This window comes from Hemitrygon akajei, chromosome 32 (assembly GCF_048418815.1).
Source record: "Hemitrygon akajei chromosome 32, sHemAka1.3, whole genome shotgun sequence".
Classification (NCBI taxonomy): Eukaryota; Metazoa; Chordata; class Chondrichthyes; order Myliobatiformes; family Dasyatidae; genus Hemitrygon; species Hemitrygon akajei.
This window is the reverse complement of record NC_133155.1, coordinates 4,378,390-4,397,507: the sequence shown is the minus strand read 5'-3', so window position 1 is coordinate 4,397,507 and position 19,118 is coordinate 4,378,390. Positions and strand designations below refer to the sequence as shown.

General features: G+C 39.6%; 1 protein-coding gene across 2 annotated transcripts in view; it reads right to left on the bottom strand.

Moving 5' to 3' along the window:
- Positions 1 to 5,440: 5,440 nt before the first annotated feature.
- Positions 5,441 to 19,118, bottom strand: part of ythdf2 (YTH N6-methyladenosine RNA binding protein F2) — a 36,999-nt gene continuing 23,321 nt past the window's right edge. For both annotated transcript variants that reach the window (XM_073034457.1, XM_073034458.1), the window contains exon 5: positions 5,441 to 6,324. In XM_073034457.1, coding sequence (XP_072890558.1) covers positions 6,301 to 6,324 — 24 coding nt within the window. In that variant the 3' untranslated portion in view covers positions 5,441 to 6,300. The remainder of the gene's footprint in view (positions 6,325 to 19,118) is intronic.

Genomic DNA, 19,118 nt, shown 5'->3' with positions numbered 1-19,118 from the left:
AACCCCCAATTTAACCCTAGCCTAATCACGGGACAATTTACAATGACAATTAACCTACTAACCAGTACATCTTTGTACAGGAGGAGGAAACCACAACAGCCGGAGAAAACCCACACATTCCACGGGGAGAACGTCCAGGAACTCCTTACGGATAACATCAGAACTGAACTCCAACACGCCGAGCTGCAATAGCATCACAGTAACCGCTATGCTACCATGGCGCCCGATTCGCAGAGATGGAAGTATAGCGCCTGTTCACCTAACAGCAAAAACTTCACCTGTGTATGATGATTTCATCTTTAAGGTCGCCCTGCAATTGCCCAAAACCTTCAGAACATTTAATGTTGCTGTCACTCGCTTTTTAGCTTCAGAAACTTACTAATCAGGTTTTCCATTAATCTCGGTATAATCTGATCTATCACCCATAATAAATTTATCATTGCCCTGTGAGTTACATCCCAAATGCAACTGAATTTTATCTGTACATATACTGCTACAAGGTCTAACACAAACATGAGGAACCGCACCTCATCTTCCGTCTGAACACAATGAAGCCTTCTGCACTTAATATCGAATTCTACTTCGAGTAAATTGATTTGTCAGTATCAGTTATCCATTTGTGAGGCTGGCTCAGCTTGTTTATATACCCCGTTCCTCCAACCCCTATGAAAGCAGAGGAAATTCTTAAATCAGACCGACCAGGATGGCTTCTTGTTGATTTTACACCACTCACATTCTTGTCAAATCTCATTCACTCATTGTCCAGGTAACTTTGTTTACAGCTTACCTTCAGTCATCCTGATACATTGCACCCCTTCCTTGCTGCAACTCTCCTCAACACCAACGAAGGGTCACCAAACTTTAATTCAAAAGCTGTTCCTCTGCCCACAGATGCAGCCTGACCTCCTGCGTATTCCCTCCATATTGTTCATGGACAATTCCAGAACTGAGAGGTTATAACCATGACCAAATGCTGAACCAGCTGGGGTTCTTTCCTTCAGAAAAGCGGCTAAGAACTAACTAGATGGAAGCATTTTAAATTATGTGCATGGAGTATTTATAATACAGAAACAAGTTGTTTCATCCAACGTGATAGGATTAAATGTAGTGAAAATGTTATCTCTTTTGGAGGTGAAACAAGATGGCAAGAGTAACATCTTGATTAACTGAAGGTTATACTTCCCCAAGAATGAAGGTTTTAAGGGAAATTTCATGCATGGAAAAGGCTGGGCTAGAGACAATGGATCGTTTGACACACTGGGAGTGGTGGCTCTTTATTATAGCAAAAATAACTTTATACCTCAAAGGTGCATGCCCTTGGATGTAATGGGGTTATAGGGAAAGATCCAAAATCAAATACTCATCAATTAAGGAACACTCGTAATTACTGAAGAAAAGTAAGAAATTCAGAACCCTATGTAGAAGTGTGAGGGTGAGGGACACAGGAAGCGTTTCAAGCCACATAACTGCTTGAACGGAACACATCAGCTGGCCTCAATGAGATAAAGAATGAGGTGTGAGAAATCAGGTGAAGAGTATTAACTGCTGATAGGCCAAAACCTGTTTCTAAAGGGGATAATTCTGGATAATTCTGTGTTTTATTCAGAAGGCCACGGTAACATACACTATAAATATACTGCACTCCGCACTGAATAGCTCTGACAAGATCGACTTGAATCAGGTTCGGTTTACAAAAACATAACCACTGTCACAACTGCAGTATGTGCACTGTTGTGGCAGTACAACTTTGCAATGTGATCAGCTGTTGCAGACATGTCAGCAAATGAGCAATTACGTAAGTAAATTACCCAAAGCTTTGTGATGGTAACACAGAGGGGTACATGCAGCACCATCAGCTATCAAACAGCACTAGAGACCTGCAGCAGTTTTAAGGAAATCAGTTTGTAGGCCATTTAAGCTACACTAAGTAGTCCATCTCCCATGACAATCCACTCAGGGACTTGAACCAAATGCAGGCTTCACGTGAATTGGAGTTAGAGGGCAGGAGTTAATTAGAGCAGTGTAGAGAAAATTCAGTCTTTTTCAAGTCATACTTTTCTACTTTCCTCTTAAAAAATTTGATTTTACTTCCCATTTTAAACTGCAAACCTTGCAACCATTTATAGACAAGGGATTCTGCAGATGCTGGAAATGCAAAATATACACAAAACGCTGGAGGAACTCAGGTGGTCAGGCATCTATGGAATGAATGAACATTTGACGCTTGGGGCCAAGATCCCTTATCAGGTCTGGAAAGGAAGGGAAAGATGCCAGATTAAAAGGACAAACAAACAGACATGGGCGAGTACACGTGAAGAGTCGGAGGACAGCAGAGATCGGAGGGGGATCATTTATGGAACGAAGTGAAACTGCCTGAGGATCTCCACTTTAGAGGGTGTCACAAAATTGAGAATGCAACTTTTAATGGGTAGGATTAAATAATTACAACACAGGGAAATGCCCAGTTTTAATGCTTAGTATGCAGTAGGAGTTACCCAACTAAATTATTGACTGCAGCAACACAAGTCTAACCTTGTAATAGCTGATGGCGATGATGGGCCTAAATGATTGATTGATTGATCAATACAAAATACAGACTCCATCAGGCTTAATTCCCAGTTTGATTAAAGACACCATGTAAATTTCAGTTTCAAAGGTTCATTAAGTTCCTTTTCGGACCTTTATTACTATTTATAGGAGGAGTAGGATCCGCTCATTCAGCTTAGCAACCCTATCTACTATTCCTCAGTTTCAATTCTCCATTCTCTGCTGAACCCACAGAGAAGGACAGACAAAAAGCTAGTAACTCTCACTGGGCCAATTTCTGAACATCAGCCTGTTACAAAGCACCAGTTGGAAATAATGTGCTCAGCAAGATCTCCCTATTTACTCTCAAAAAGGTGTATGCACTCCTTCCCTCTGTCTGCAGGTAACCCCTGGGCAAGGTGTAGCACCTGCTTAGCCACTCCCCCTCCCACCACATCCAAGCAGGGTCACTTGAAGCCATGTGAGCAGGTGGTGGATAGTCCAATGAGTAGTTGGTGCATATCACAAATCTTGACCATGTGACCACTGACAGCCAGACAATCTGAGTATCAATAATGGCCAGGGTCACCTGGCTTGTAAAGACACTGCCCAGAAGGTGGCAACAGCAAACCACTCAAGTGGAAAAATTTGCCAAGAGCGGGGATGGTCATGGAAAGACCATGATTGCCCATGTCATGACACAACACATAACAAATGAACTCTCATAAAGTGATCCCTTCAATCTGTTAAGTATGGTAGTAGTAGAAAAACTTGGTCAACACATCTTACCCCTTAAAATTATAACCAGTCTTCTGTACTAGCATCTTGGGTATTATCTTAATCACCGAATTTAAATGGATTTAGTTTGTGAAAGTAGTAAAAGAAACACTTCAGAACCCTTCCAAATTCAGCCAGTCTGGTGCAAGTCAGCCAACCCAGTCCTAAATAAGGAATTACCAAAATGAAGCTGGGAGCAACACATGAAAAGGCTAAAATCCGACCAGTAGGTTTCCAAACCAAGGCAACCCATTAACTCAAAGGGAGTAGGAACAGCATGGAAGAAAGAGTAAACGATGTTGCAACACTGCCTTGAGACAGGAAGAATTAAAGCTCTGCAAGCCTTCCCCTCCCACCATCGCTGATGTATCAAGCGTAGAGTTGGTGATTGCAGCCCATTCCACCAGATGGCAGCACTTAGGTTCCTTACCTTCTCCTGTGGGCTGAGTTGGAGTGTCTTCTGCCTGATGGGGAGTCAGAACTGTTATCAAAGCTGACAGCCAGATACTGTCAATGTGCACTGAAACACGGATTTCATTCTACTCCTGTCAATATCTGCGCCGCTTCCTCCCCTCCAGCTGTAGATTCCCTTCTGTTTGTTTTAATATGAATTAGAGATACTGCACAGATTAGGCCCTTTTAGCCACGTTGTCCAGCCACCTCCAATTCAACCCTAGCCTAATCACAGGACATTTTTATAGTGACCAATTAACATAGTAACAGAGGTCTTTGGACTGTGGGAGGGAACTGGAGCACCCAGAGGAAAGCCGCACATTTCACGCGGAGGACATGCAGACTCCTTACAGAAGATGCTGTTGGATTTGTTCTGTTCACCTAACTTGTCACATTGAAACACACACTATTGCCCTACACATCCCATCCAATTAACCCTGCAGTCATACTAATCCTTAGGTCTCCATCATAGAGGGAAGAACAACCGGGAATGAGACTTGCCAGGATTCACAGCTTCAATCCATTCCACTCAAAATTCCCTGATTGTCTTTGACAGTTCATCCTACTGACAGTCTGTATCGCTATTTGCAAAAGATAATAAAGCTTTTTTAAACAGTTGATACTGATTTACAATTTAAAGGATATATTAAGTATAACAAATTTGTTGGAAATACTCTATTAGTGTCAATTTATTAAATATACATTGTACTGTATACACAATTAAGAGGGGTATAAATAGGGCAAATCCCATTGAGTTTGGGTGAGACAAGAACTAGAGGTCACGAGTTAAGACTGAAAGATGAAATGTTTATGGGGAACTTCTTCACTCAGATGGTGGTGAGAATGTGGAATGAGCTGCGAACAGAAGTGGTGGATGAGGGTTCAATTTCAACATTTAAGAAATGTTTGGTAAGTACATGGAGGGCTATTTCGAGTCAATGGGACTGGGCAGAATAATAGTTCTCCATGGACTGGATGAGTTGAAGAGCCTATTTCTGTGTTGTAATTCTCTGCAGCCATGAAATGGCAAAACTCTCACCCTTTATTCCACACCCCGCCCCCCCCCCCCCCCCCAAGACTGTACTCCTCACCCACACTCTAGGGGCAATTTAAGTGGACAATTACCAACCCATGACTTTGGGATGGGAAACAATTGGAGCAGGTGGATGAAACCTATGTGGTTACAAGGAGTAACCACACAGGTTATAAACTCCACACAGATAGTTGCTGGAACTGTGACATGCTACAACACAGCACTACATCATTTTGCCAGCAATTTCACACAAACTGCTCCAGTGGAAAGAGATCATGAATAACCCCATCTTACTACTACAGATAGTGCCCCAGGCTTTTTAAAAAAAAACAATCAACTCAGAGAACATGGAGACTTTACTTAACATCTGAGTTGAACGATGCCACATTCAACAACACGACACTCTCAATAAAGTACCGTATTAGTTTGACTAATCTGTTCCAGGAGCTGGAGATTTCACCATTCCCCTGACCGTTTGTATTCAAAGTGCAAGATCTTAGGATGGCAGAACTTAAATTTAACTGGATGGACACAGACTACATCAGATATGTATACAACATTCTCCTTAACCTCCACAATAGTCACTTAGCAAGTAACATTAAAACACCAGGAAGAATGAAACACCAAACAAAAATGCATTCAACGCATCCATTCTGCTGAACAGGGTATCACATTTATTACTGAGAAGTGATTAATAATGAAGAAAGGGTAAGTTCCCAGTTTTTCCACTGTTGACGAGGATTGAAAAAAGATTCTAAGCAGTTTTTGTTTCTCAAAGTTCACTGTTTGAAAAATTCCTTACAGTATTTCTTTAGTCCAGTCTTCCTTTTTTTTAAGGTTTTAGACATAACTGGTGGCAATTTTTATTTTAAACTTGCTCACATTAACTTTTGTCAAGAGTAACTTGCTTTTAATATTTTGAACGAAAGGCGGGACAAACACAAAAGTAACTGCTCTTCCCAGGAGCCTTTTTTTAAAACAAAACAAGCAGCATTTTCAGTAAAATGAAGGGTGAGGTGGGGTGGGCAGTCCTCGAAAGCCTGAATGAAACAATTTAGGCTCCATAAATTAAACCGAGTTGGAGAAGGAATCTGTTCACACGTTGAACCCAGCTGGGTAATAATGTTGCGAAGCAACTGGTCTCTTCTCCATGGAACTGCATTTAAATGCAGCCCATGGACCATAAAAATGAAGAAATGATTCATTGTTTTAATATTTTTTTAAACAAGGAAAACAAATGTACCACTTTATAAAGTCACAACTGATAATTGAGAAAGGATCCTTAAAACGTTTTGTTTCCCCACCTAGTTCTTGCTATTATTACCATAGTGCTACAGAAGAGGATTAAGTTTGACAACTACATGGCTGAAAGTCGTAGAATTCACTGAAAATGAAAGAGGGTGGGTGGGAAGGAAGGGGTGGAGAAGGGAATCTTCATTATCACTCAATTTCTTGACGAAAATTCAGGATATGACATTTAGGTCGACGTCACATTTCCAGAGACTGCAGTATTATTTGACACGACCTTGGCGTTCCTGTAAAAACAAGGAAAAGGTTCAATGTACAATTCTCTTGTTTCAGTGACAACAAATTAAACCAAGACATCAGTAAAGTCAACCCTTTGAATTAGAGGCTCTGGGAAATTAGAATGTGGAATCCTCTCTTATAAATATCTGTTACTTGTGGAGCTTATAAAATGGAGAAGCACAGTAGTGTAGTGCTATTACAGTGCCAGCCGCTCAGGTTCAATTTCCACCGCTGCCAGTAAGGAGTTTGTACCCACGACCACGTAGGTTTCCTCTGGGTGCTCCATTTCCTCCCATATTCCAGACATTCCAGGTAAGTTCATTAGTCACATTGGTATAACTGGGCAGCATGGGCTCGTTGGGCTGGAAGGGCCCGAATCTCTAATCATACAAAATAAATAAATAAAGAGAAGCAAGCTCCAAAAGCAACTATGACATTATTAGTTTGTATTTGCCATCAATGCACAGATGAAAGGAGAACTGGCTTCCGCTGAGTGTGAAGAGACAGCAATTAATTACATTGTTCTTCAAGAGAATCAACACTTACAAAGACTGCACTGGAAGAACCTTTGGTTCTATTGATTGTCAACAAGAACCTAATAAAGCTGAAGCCTATTCTTCACTGTGGCAAACAATTAAAATCTGCTAACTGCCTACTTGATAAAAGCAGTGTAAAATTGAGATTTCCATACCTGAAGTAACCCAGAATCACTGTGCAGCATGAATTATATTATGTGGGGGATTACTAGGAAATAAACACAGTGGAACATGGACACTGGTCCACAATCTTAGAAGCCTGAAGCACTTCACATCCAAGTGAATTACATCCAAAGCATCACCTTGTAGAAAATAAAGACAACTAAATGCATACTTCAACAATCAAACACCAGCACCCAATTCATCTATTGTTTTGATCGTATCAAATAAGGGAAGAAATTTTGGCCAGGATAAGGATACAATAATTGGTCCTAATATCCAGAACTTGTGTGGGGCAGGCTACATGGTGAATGAGGTCATGAGGGTGAGAGGAGGCTTGAGAAAAATTAACTAGGGCTTAAAGTCCTCATTGCCATCAATGGCCCATGGTGGAAGTGGGTTGGAAATGCATCAGGTTTGATGCAATCTGGGTCTTATTCACACTTTAAGTTTGGTACTTTTGAGTTAGGGATGAACTCCTGCAAGGTATACAAAAGCTAAAATATTGGAGGCTGAGAGTAATGAAATATCAGTGCCCACGCATACTGAACCTGTGAAAACAGATTACCAGCTCATACAATGAACAACAATTTATTCAATTTTTTTTTAAAAATTAAAGTCGGATTTATTTCTCACTACAAGCAGATGATCACTATACCTTCTGTTATTCAGGACCAAGGCACATCCTTGGCTTGGCACTGATTGCTCAAGTTAATCAATAATTCTTCAGAATTTTGATTCAATGCTTTCATAAATAAATAAAATCAATCAGGTTCTGCTCCTTTACCAGCAGACAACTGGGGTGCAGAGGGACACAGACACCCCAGCCACGTGGGGGAGGTTAGACAGACCTGAACATCTTATTTTTCATAAGAAAGCACATTTTGTAAACCTAAGCCCTCAGCAATGAGACAACACGTCATTATATAATTAAATTTCTCTTTTCTGTCTCCCACACCACCACCAAAAGTAGCCATCATTTGGGCAAATACAGATGGTAAAAAAAAAGACAATTTTCTAGTGAAGTTCAAGAAAATCCCGGTTTTGCCAGACTAACCAGTAAAGCACTTCTTTAACCACAAGTTGACAAAAGCACAACTACAGTAATACTACCATTAATCATGGAAAATTACGACTTCCACCTCAACCCACCATTCCTCCCACTTCCATCAATGTCTTTCAAACTTTTAATTTTGCCGGAACATAACCAACTTTTAAATTTAATTATGAGTCATTGAACAAATAAGTCATTTTACATTCCTGCCTGTCTTCCACCATCTTGGTTAGAAAGAGGAGATTTTTGGAAAATAACTTGGGAATAATTTTATATTCCCAGTAACAAGTCACAGATGGAATCCTACTCATCATTTGATGCTGTTAATTTAATGGATTGTGCACAAACATAAACCCCGTGAGGTTACCTCTGGGTTGCACTAAAAAAAAAAAATAATTTTAATGCAGCTCATTTCCCATCTCCACCTGTGATCATCAAAGCGGATTCGGGATTCAAAGAAAGACCATCATTCATACAAGGCTATTTTCCTCATGCCTGCATTGGTACCAGTGCACAAGCATAACCTGGCATTTACAGATCACACTTAAAAACAGTATCTTTCTGATCAGCATGTACTGATGCAAAGCCATGAGCAGTGAGAAAGGGCACAAATGTTTCAGTTTTTACATTTATCACACATATACAATCACACTGTTTTGGAATTTAATGGACTCTGGTACAATTTTATAGCCACTAAAATCCAGTTCATAGAAACATAGAAAATAGGTGCAGGAGTAGGCCATTCGGCCCTTTGAGCCTGCACCGCCATTCAGTATGATCATGGCTGATCATCCAACTCAGAACCCTGTACCTGCTTTCTCTCCATACCCACTGATCCCTTTAGCCACAAGGGCCATATCTAACTTCCTCTTAAATACAGCCAATGAACCGGCCTCAACAGTTTCCTGTGGCAGAGAATTCCACAGATTCAACACTCTGTGTGAAGAAGTTTTTCCTCATCTCGGTCCTAAAAGGCTTCCCCTTTATCCTTAAACTGTGACACCTTGTTCTGGACTTCAACATCGGAAACAACCTTCCTGCATCTAGCCTGTCCAATCCCTTTAGAATTTTATATGTTTCAATAAGATCCCCCCTCAATCTTCTAAATTCCAGTGAGTATAAGCCTAGTCGATCCAGTCTTTCTTCATATGAAAGTCCTGCCATCCCAGGAATCAATCTGGTGAACCTTCTCTGTACTCCCTCTATGGCAAGAATGTCTGTCCTCAGATTAGGGGACCAAAACTGCACACGATATTCTAGGTGCGGTCTCACCAAGGTCTTGTGCAAATGCAGTAGAACCTCCCTGCTCCTGAACTCAAATCCTTTTGCTATGAATGCCAACATACCATTTGCTTTTTTCACCGCCTGCTGTACCTGCATGCCCACCTTCAAGAGCACAATATTCCCAAAAAGACTCAGATGCTCCAGAAGAGAAAGGAAGAAGCTGGTGAGGAAATGGGTGATCAGAATCAGAATGAGCGCAGGAAGTAGGTATCCCATCTGCCACACCTTCATTGTTTTTCTGAAGGAGCTAATTAATTGGAAGCACTTGATCTTCCACACTCTTCCAAAATTTATTTCACAACTATATACCAGATTCCCTTCTAAAAGGTGTTATTGAATCAGTTTTCAGGAAACTACATCATTAACAAATAGAGTAAAATAAAACATCAAGTTTGTCCTAATGCGTCCACATTCCCAGTTGTTATGCATTGATAAACCAGATGAATATTTCAAAGGTTCACAATACTCAAAATGAAGAAATTTCTTCACATCTCTATCCTCAATGACCAAAATTGGTTTTAGACACCTCATCCAAGGGAAATGTTAACTGTGCATCTACCATATACAAAACATTTCCCTTACAAGAATCTACATGTTGTTTGTTCAATCTGCCAAACAATTTTCATACTTGTGCAAATTAGAAATTACAATATGCCAGTTATGCACCAGGGCTCTACGTAATCGAGTACGTTTCTACCTTTGTGCTCAAATTCTTTGGCCAAAACAGGAGTTGCATTCCTCATCACTAGCTCTATTTGCATGCTTACTGCTGGTGATTCATGAATAGGGATACTCAAGTTCCTATTGATATTAAAACCCTGCAAGGTCATCATTTAAAAAAAATACACCCTTCCCCCCAAATCTGCCCCAACTTATTTTTCATCTGCACATCCTTGACCAACATCCATCCCAAACCCAGATGCAAAAAGAGGGTTGGGCATAGGGCTAGCTAGCAATCCCATCCCGTAAAAACAGTGTTACTGAAATATCTACAGAAGCTCCAAAGACCTCATTCCTGGGAGGAAGGACATTGGCAAGCTTCTGTCTGCCCATTAGGGATGATGGGCTTAAGACAACAATGACAGCATTGCCCATTCTTAATCATTTATACTTGAAACTTCTTTAGCTCCACCCCACAGCTCATTATCACCTGACTTCATACTAAACTTAATTTTGCACTTGAACCTCTGATCCAAATAACTGAAATTTGAACAGCTGGGTTCCCAGTACCAATCCCTATAGTATTCCCTTAGTCACAGCTTCCCAACCTGAAAATTACAGTTACTCCTGCTTTGCTCTCTTTACTAACCTTATTTTGCCCTTAACAAGCACATGCGTCGTCCTAAAATCCAAAGACATGTCAACTGTTTTGTTCTTATCCATTCTGCTAATAACAATCTCCAAACACTGTTCATCTCATAAATCCACCTTCACACTGCCCAGTCCTATTACTTTTCTAAGTATGCTGTAACAACATTTTTAGAAAAGGCATTTGGACAGGTACATGGACAGGAAAGATTTAGAGCAGGGGTTCCCCAACCCCTTACCTAATGGTATTGGTCCATGGCATAAAAAAGGTTGGAAACTCCTGGACAAGAAGCACGTAAATAGAATTATTCAGATAGAGAGATTGATTTCCATGGACAAGTTGTACCAATAGGCCTATTACCATGCTGCACAACTCTACAACTTAATGAGAAAATGAGAAAACAGGCTAAATTTACAGATTAAAATACAGAACGAGCTCTCCACAAAATGATTTTGAAAGCAAAAAGAAAACTAATAACTGGAAATCCTAAGATATTTCCACTCTATTTACAAATCTTGCCTACTCAAAGTTGGTGGCACTATGCAATTTTTATTTTTGTTTCTAAAGTATTTAACGGTCCTAGATGAATTAATAGTTCCAATTTACAATAACTAGAACTTTAAAAAAATATATATTCTTATACACAAAGGATGTGTGTAACAGATCGTACCTGTACTGTGCACTGCATAATGCAAACTATGTCAAATGCAAACATTTATGTTTCCTGAACCCTGGATATAAAATCATGCAAATTACAAAAGCAATCCAAATAAATCTCAAAACTGTCAGAACTTTCCAAGATATCCAAAGTTTTTTTAATCTAAAGTGTTTGCTTATTTCCCCCCACTTATAGAAGCTTAGGGGGAAACCTGTACTCTTTCATGCTGAAGTACCAACATTCCATAATTTCTCTCCATAAAAACTATTCCTCTTATTTCAAAGGCAAAATCCTTCGATAATAGCAGTTTTGGCAAAACGGTTAATATAACAGATTGATTTTGGGGAAGGGAAATAGATGCTTGATTTCTAGTTTATATAATCCTTAAAATTTTGTAAGTATGTGCTGTAGATGACTGAGGCTATTTATTTGTGCAACAGCATTTACAGCTTAAACACTAAAGATAAAAAGGGAGAAAAAAATTTCCTCCGTTGTTAAGCTTCATTCATTTTTTCCACTCATCCATTTTGTTTGCAGCAGAGAATATATTTGTAGCAGAAAATGCAGAGAGAATAAATGATAGTGCAAAAAAAAAAATCACGTTTCTGGATTTGATCCACTTTTTCCATTCCATTTTCCTTCCACTGCCACTCTATACTTACTACTTTTGCTATATATGCTGCTTGCAGTCAAATTATCTACCCAGACCAGTATTTGCAGTTAGGGCTTTCACACTGGTCAAATGCTAACTTTCTTACACACACATCAGAAATGCAAGCCTAGCTCATCCAAACTTAACACGAAATCCTTTCAACTACCCCGAAAGAGAAAGGATAAGGAAGTCCACAATACTAGTTCTTCCAAAAGGTTAATTTGCAGTGTTCATCTACCAAAATAAAATGACCAACATGAAAAATGAAGAACTGGCATTTACAAAAAATAATGTAGCAGTGTAGCAGCAGTTAGAGCGACACCATTACAGCTTGGAGCGCAATTCCGATGTCATCTGCAAGGAGTTTGTACACCCTCCCCATGGAATGCGTGTGTTTTCGCTGGGTGCTCCAGTTTCCTCCCACAATCCAAAGATGTATCCATTGGTAGGTTAAATGGTTGCTGTAAGCTGTCCCGTCATTAGGCTAGGGTTAAATCAGGGGATGCTGGCCAGCATGGTTCAAAGGCCCAGAAGGACCAGTTCCACACTTGTCTCAATAAATAACAATCTTAAGATGTTCAGCTAAAAAAAGAATTAAGAAAATAAAGTAGAAAATATTTTAATATGCCTTAGCATATTTCTATCAACATTAGCATTTGTTTAATCTACACGATGATCTAATGAGGCACTCTTTTGGGATCATGAATGATTTGTTTCCATTGAAGTTGTTTATGCTCTGAGGTGCCTGATGAAGCAACATGGGACCTGTAGCTTCTGCTATGGGTACAGTAGTGTGCAAAAGTCCTTGGCACATATATACACATAGGGTGCCTAAGACTTTTGCATAGTACTATATTTGTCAATGTGGAGCGGAGAGCCAGTTTGCAAATCTGGTGAGAGAACAAGATGTTGGGAATGGCAGGGTGGAACGTTGTGAGAGGGATGTAGGATAGGTGGCAGAGGAATGCCACAGCTGCATTAATTCCTAGTCCAGAGAAACCACTAGGCAAGGTCATTTGATTCTAAGGAATTGGTTTATTGATTACAGAATGTCTCTCTGGTGCTTCCCACTCTGTCCCCTCAGCCTTCCCCTTTTCCCAGCCATGATTCCCCCCCCCCCACCCCCACTCTCAGACCACAATAAAGACCCACATCAGAATCTGGTTTATCAATCACATGTCATGAAATTCTTTTTTTTGCAGTAGCAGTACAATACATAAAATTACCACAGTACTGTGCAAAAATCTTAAGCTGTCTGTCTGTCTCTAAGATTTTTGCACAGTACTATACATGACAGGCCAAGCAAGTGGTAATTTGGGAGGCAATGACCTCCTTCATTTATACCGGGCTTTTGTGTGCTCCAGAAATATGAACAGGAATCAATGTCACCCAAATGACTCTCCTCCACTTTAAGCAGTCATGGACCATTTGAACGATTGTGGATATTACACATTTTTCAATATTTTTTGCCGTTTGCTTTCTTCAAGCCATAGAGCTCAAATGTTTTGGCAATATGGTGTTTGGCATATAAATAATAATAGTTTAACCATTCAAGTAATTTCAGTTAATTAAGGCATTAGTACTGAGGAGAGAACTCCAATGACACTTTTGTCACTGGATGTGCACAATTTACAGACAATATTAAAACACATTGTTTTGTGGTACCCTGTACCTCAGCATCAGAAGCTCTGATTTCTGCCTTTTGGGTGAGGTGGGGGTTTGAGAATTGGATCTTGAAGCACACTTTTCTACTGATCCTCTGATAGTGGTTCATTAAGATTTGCTTCCTTTGAGAAGTGTGTGGGGAAACTAAATGTCTACTTCCCCTTCACTGATCTGTATTGTACAGTGTGGGAAAGTTACTAACCATCAATCTTATGAAAGTGAATGAGTTAACATGACTGAGCTCAGCCTCAGGTTTAATATCACTGGTGTATATTAAGGCAGTCTTCACTGTCCATTCAGAAATCTGATGAAGGACAGAATGAACACATATGCAGATGTTTGTTCCAAGTTGAGGTGGCCTTTGTTTTATAAAGATAATGAAAGATTAAGCAACTTCCTGTTTGTCCTATAAATTCAGAGAAAGATTTTTTTTTTTGAAAGTGCAGTTATGTGGCCAGAAATATTGAAAGGATTGGGATAACAATGTTGCATTTTTCAAGCTCAGTTTACATAGATTCCATTTTGATGTGCTGGCTATAATCATGGCCTGCATACCATTATGAAACAAATATACAAGATGGAATGAATCTCAGTAACCAAGTACAAGATGCTTCCACATTTCCTCTAAATTAGAGAAAGCTTCTGAGGTCAATAGTTACCCACGCTTCTTGGAGTTAATGCAATGACTTTCATCTATTAAGCTGTAAATGGATGGAATTCCCAATGCAATTCAGGGTGCAACTCTGACCATGAAGAGGTGTTTAGTAGATGCTGGCAATGACATGGCCAGTGGCAGACATCACACATCTCAGCAGTTCACTGAGATACATTCCGCAGCTGTGGGAGCTGAGATGTGTATCTGAAGTTTCTCTCTGACAAATTTTAGAACTTCAAAAAAAAACCTGATGACGAGAAACATTGCTCACCTGTGCAACGAAGGTTAAAATAAAAGCCAGTGGACCAACTGCAAAGGCAGTTTGTGCCAGTACTTTATTCCTTCATGCCAAGGCTGTTGATCCTTCATTTTGACTCCATAGAATGGTGACCAAGCCCTGGCAGCAACACAGTCAAATCCCCATAATTCTATACCTGTGTTTCCTATTCTCGGTTTAAAATTGTTTGGAAGGTTAAAATGTAGGTAGGTATATGGGAACATGTGGAAACTGGTGAAAATAAAGTATTAATGCAGGATTATTGTAAATGGATGGTTGACAGCTAGCACAGGCATGTGCTGAAAAGCCCGATTCAGTGCAGTATCTATCTTCAGAGGGTAGAATCATAAAGTACTCAAGTAACAGAGAGGCCCAAAGAACTCAAAGATACTACTAAATTAATCAGCCTAGCTAGCTCACCACCTAACAGTACATCACTTGGCCAGAATTATACCGTTTTGGTTAATAAACTGGAACTGGTTAATTAAGTAGTTAATTGCTCTGATGTGTTGCAACAATCAATTCCAGCAGTCCTACCATAAAACAGAACTGAAATTCTATTGGTGGTTATACCAATCACATCCAAATTGTGCATGCCTTTTTGGGTGATAACAACAAAGGTTCTAACCAGCAAGGCAGTTTCATAGTGGATAGACTTCAGATGTATGATCCTGGGCAGGATTTACAATAGAGTGCCTGAGAAGGTTCTGAAAACAGAAATGAAGGCACAAAATGCTGGAATCACTCAGCAGGTTAGGCAGCATTTGTGGAACAAAAACCAGAGCTAATACTTCAAAGATCCATTGTCAGAATTCATTACTTTCATTCTCAGCTGGTGGAAACAGATCGATTAAATTGAGAAATAAACTTTTATTTGAAAAAGCAAGTACACTCATGACAAACTTACATTAACCCCATATTACAGAGCACAACATTATATCTGAACATTCAAGTTTCCTGATTCAGTTGCATGGCATTGGAGGATATTGCAAGGCTTACCAACCTGATCTTAGAACTTCTGTTTATTTCCAGCAAAAATTATACTCGTTACGAGCCCGATTTGTGTTGGTATGCAAATAAAATGAGCTAGGGATATACTAAAGATGCACACCAAACTACAGGATAGAAAAATAGGTGAAAGAAGGAAATGGAGTTCATCAGAATAAAAGGTATTATAACAATCTACAACACAACCAATACAATGTACAGCAAACTATTTGCAAAGGAGTTGAGTTTTATTACTTGCTGTACTTGTAGTTCCTTCCTTACACATTAACTGCATTACTCAATTTACGACTCAATTTCCAGTTCCTGTCTTCCAGGTGAAGTTTCCATTAACAAATGCAACCCTCACTAAAAATCTATCGAACCTCACTCAGCATTCCATATCCATCCATAGGCAAAGAGGCATTTTTCTGGATCCACAACTGACTTTCTGAGCTTGATTTTTAGTTCTTTGGGCCACGGAACACCAGATCAAATGAAGGGGAGCAATACAGATGAAAAGGTACGGGGAATTCCAAACCGTGGGCTTAGATTACCTATTCAAGCATAAACTATCAAGAAAGTTCTGAAAGATGTGCAATGAGTTTGTTTTAAAAATAAAACTTACCCAAATGCTGCCCAGGAATCTTGAAATCTAACCAATGTGAATAATAAATGTTTTCAGATTGATTACCGAGGATCAATGCCTCCAGACTTCTAGAAACATTAATGGCTGTCCTTAACAATTCATTGTAAATGTTTTTACAATGTTAATTACACCTTTATAACTGAACTATTTAAGAAATGCTGAAAACTGTTTAACATTCTTAGGAATGAGTGTTGACTCAACTGTGGGAGAAGTATTTGTTTGCAAACACAAAGCATTCTGCAGATGCTGAAAAACTAGAGTAACACACAAAATACTGGAAGATCTCAGCACATCAGGCAGTATCTATGGAGGGGTATAAACAGTCAATGTTTACAGACGAGACCCTTGATCAGGATTGGAAAAGGGGGCAGAAGCCAGATAAAGGTGGGGGAAGGGAAGGAGTGCAAGTTGGCGAGAGATTGGTGAGACCAGGTAGGCTATAGGGGTACGGGAAGGAGGGGGAAGAACCAGAGGCAGCTGAGGAAGAGAACGTGTGAGAGGGTAACCAGAATGTGGAATGGGAGAAAGAGAGGGAAAAAAAAGGGGGGGTGGAGAGGAGATAGTAATTACTGGAAGTTAGAGGAATTAACGTTGATGCCATCAGGTTGGAGGCTATTCTGACAGAATGAGGTATTGCTCCTTTATCCTGCGCTCAGCCTTGTCATGGCAGTAGAGGAACCCACGGTCAAATATCAAAATTGGAACGGCAATTTGAATTGAAAAGGATAGCCACCGTGAGATCCTGATCCAAGTAGCAGACAGAGCAGGTACGCAACACTATTGCACAATCTTAATGAACTCTGAACAAGTCTGCGCCAAACTCTGAATGGGTTTCTTATTCATCACTCTACATTCACAACTCCTAGTATTTGTTTATCAGACAAACATATGTAGAAGTGGTTTTAAAGTTGCTCTGGGTTTCGAAACAGTAACAGCAACATGTCTGCAATGTGTACTCTTAAAGGAAGCTTAACTTGTGTGCTGTCTCCTCTTGTGGATGTGGATAATCCCACAGCACTATGAAAAGCAGGTGACTTCTCCCCACTGTCATGCCCAAAGCTCATTTTACCAGCATCAAAACCAATTAGTCATGGGAACTCATGCACAATTTTATAGATTCTTGCCTAAGCTATTTTAATTGGCTACAGGAAGGGTGAGAAAATGGAAGTTGTCATTAAGCGCAAACCTCTCATTTTAATCCTTTTCCCAAACAACTAAATTGTTATGTTTGTGCAGACAGCGACAATCTAGATACATAAAGTATCCAGGAAATTAATGGGATTAGTGCTTTATTGAGTATATAACAGAGAGCCTATTACATCCACTTGGACAGTGCTTATGTTTCACACAGCATACAATCTAATTCCCAAAATATTTTGCCTAATCCTTTCACCTGATCCTTCAAATGTTTCCTCCTGTGCTGCTCACCTCCAGCTAGGCAACATGGAAATAATTTTCACATTCTTACTAACTACAAATTAAGAAAGACCATTTGGCCCATCAAGACTGGTCAGCCACTTAATCATGGCTGAAGTTTTAGAATTTCCTCAACCCCATTCTCCCCCAACCTTTGACCTTACTCTATCTTACGAGAATGAACCTGGGAATGAAAGGTTTAGCATATAAACAGCGTTCTGATGGCTGTGGACCCATATTCAATGGAATTTAGAAGAACAAGGGAGGGATCTGATTGAATTGAAAACCACCAAATACTGGAAAGTATAGACAAAGTGGAGGGGGCACAGCGAAGTATGACCCAAATTCCCAATGGATTTATTATTCATTATTATGCATTGACAACTCCTGGTTTTGACCATGACCACAAATAGACACGTTCACCTTTCCCATCCTATTACAGTTTTACTTAGCTGCTTCCCACCAAAACAGACCTCAAAAAGTCTCAAAGATAATTAGAAAGGAGGCTAGCAAGATGTTTGTGACTACACACATAACAAACACACAGATGCACCTCAATGGCCAGACTATGACAGCAGATGATTTTAACTTGACTAGAGTGAATAAATAATGAAGAGAATGTACTGAATAGAACTGCATTCAAGGATCAAGGATGGGGAATTTTCTGAAGATGAAATGATAAAAAAAACTTCAGCAGGTCATCCTTAAACAAGAGGTTCCACCAAAGAATACAACCAAAAGAGAAATTTGGAACTTTCAGCATCTAAAACAATATCTTAAGCAGGGGGCAACGAACAGTGGTTAACAGGAATGAGTATATTGGAGCTTGAAAATTTTCTAGGCAGTAGTTTAATCAAAAGTTATAGAACCAAATAAGATATATTTATTATGAACCCAACAGATAGCTTAAAATTAAGCTTAATTAACTTCTTTTCCTAAGATGTTACTCATAGACTCTGCAATAATTGTATACACATTTCTTTGAGAAGGAAGACAAAAGCGGATTCAAAAAGCAGTCCTGAATGTAGGGTTAATGTCTCAAAAAGGTGGTATGAATCATTAAGGACCCTCACCACTCAAAACATGCCCTCTTCTCATTACTGCCATCAGGGAGGTGGTATGAGGCTAAAGACCCACACTCAGTGTTTTTGGAATACCTTCTTCACCTCTGCCATTAGATTTATGAAAGACCCATAAACCATGAACACTACCTCACCAACCCTTTTTTGCAGTAATTTTATTGTAACAGAATTTTTTTTAAATGTCTTCTACCACACTGCTACCACAAGCCAACAAATTTCACGACATATATAATAAGGCTGATTCTGATTGAAGCACACCGCCTGAAACAATCAGGAAGAAATCCACAACAAAAGTCGTCTTAGGTTGGTGAGGTTCTTCCACATGATGCAATTGGACAATCTTTAATTTGCTGAATATATAGCTTAGTAAATCATTTATTATTTTCCCCAACCCCCACCCCTATGCTACAGGTTTACTCTCC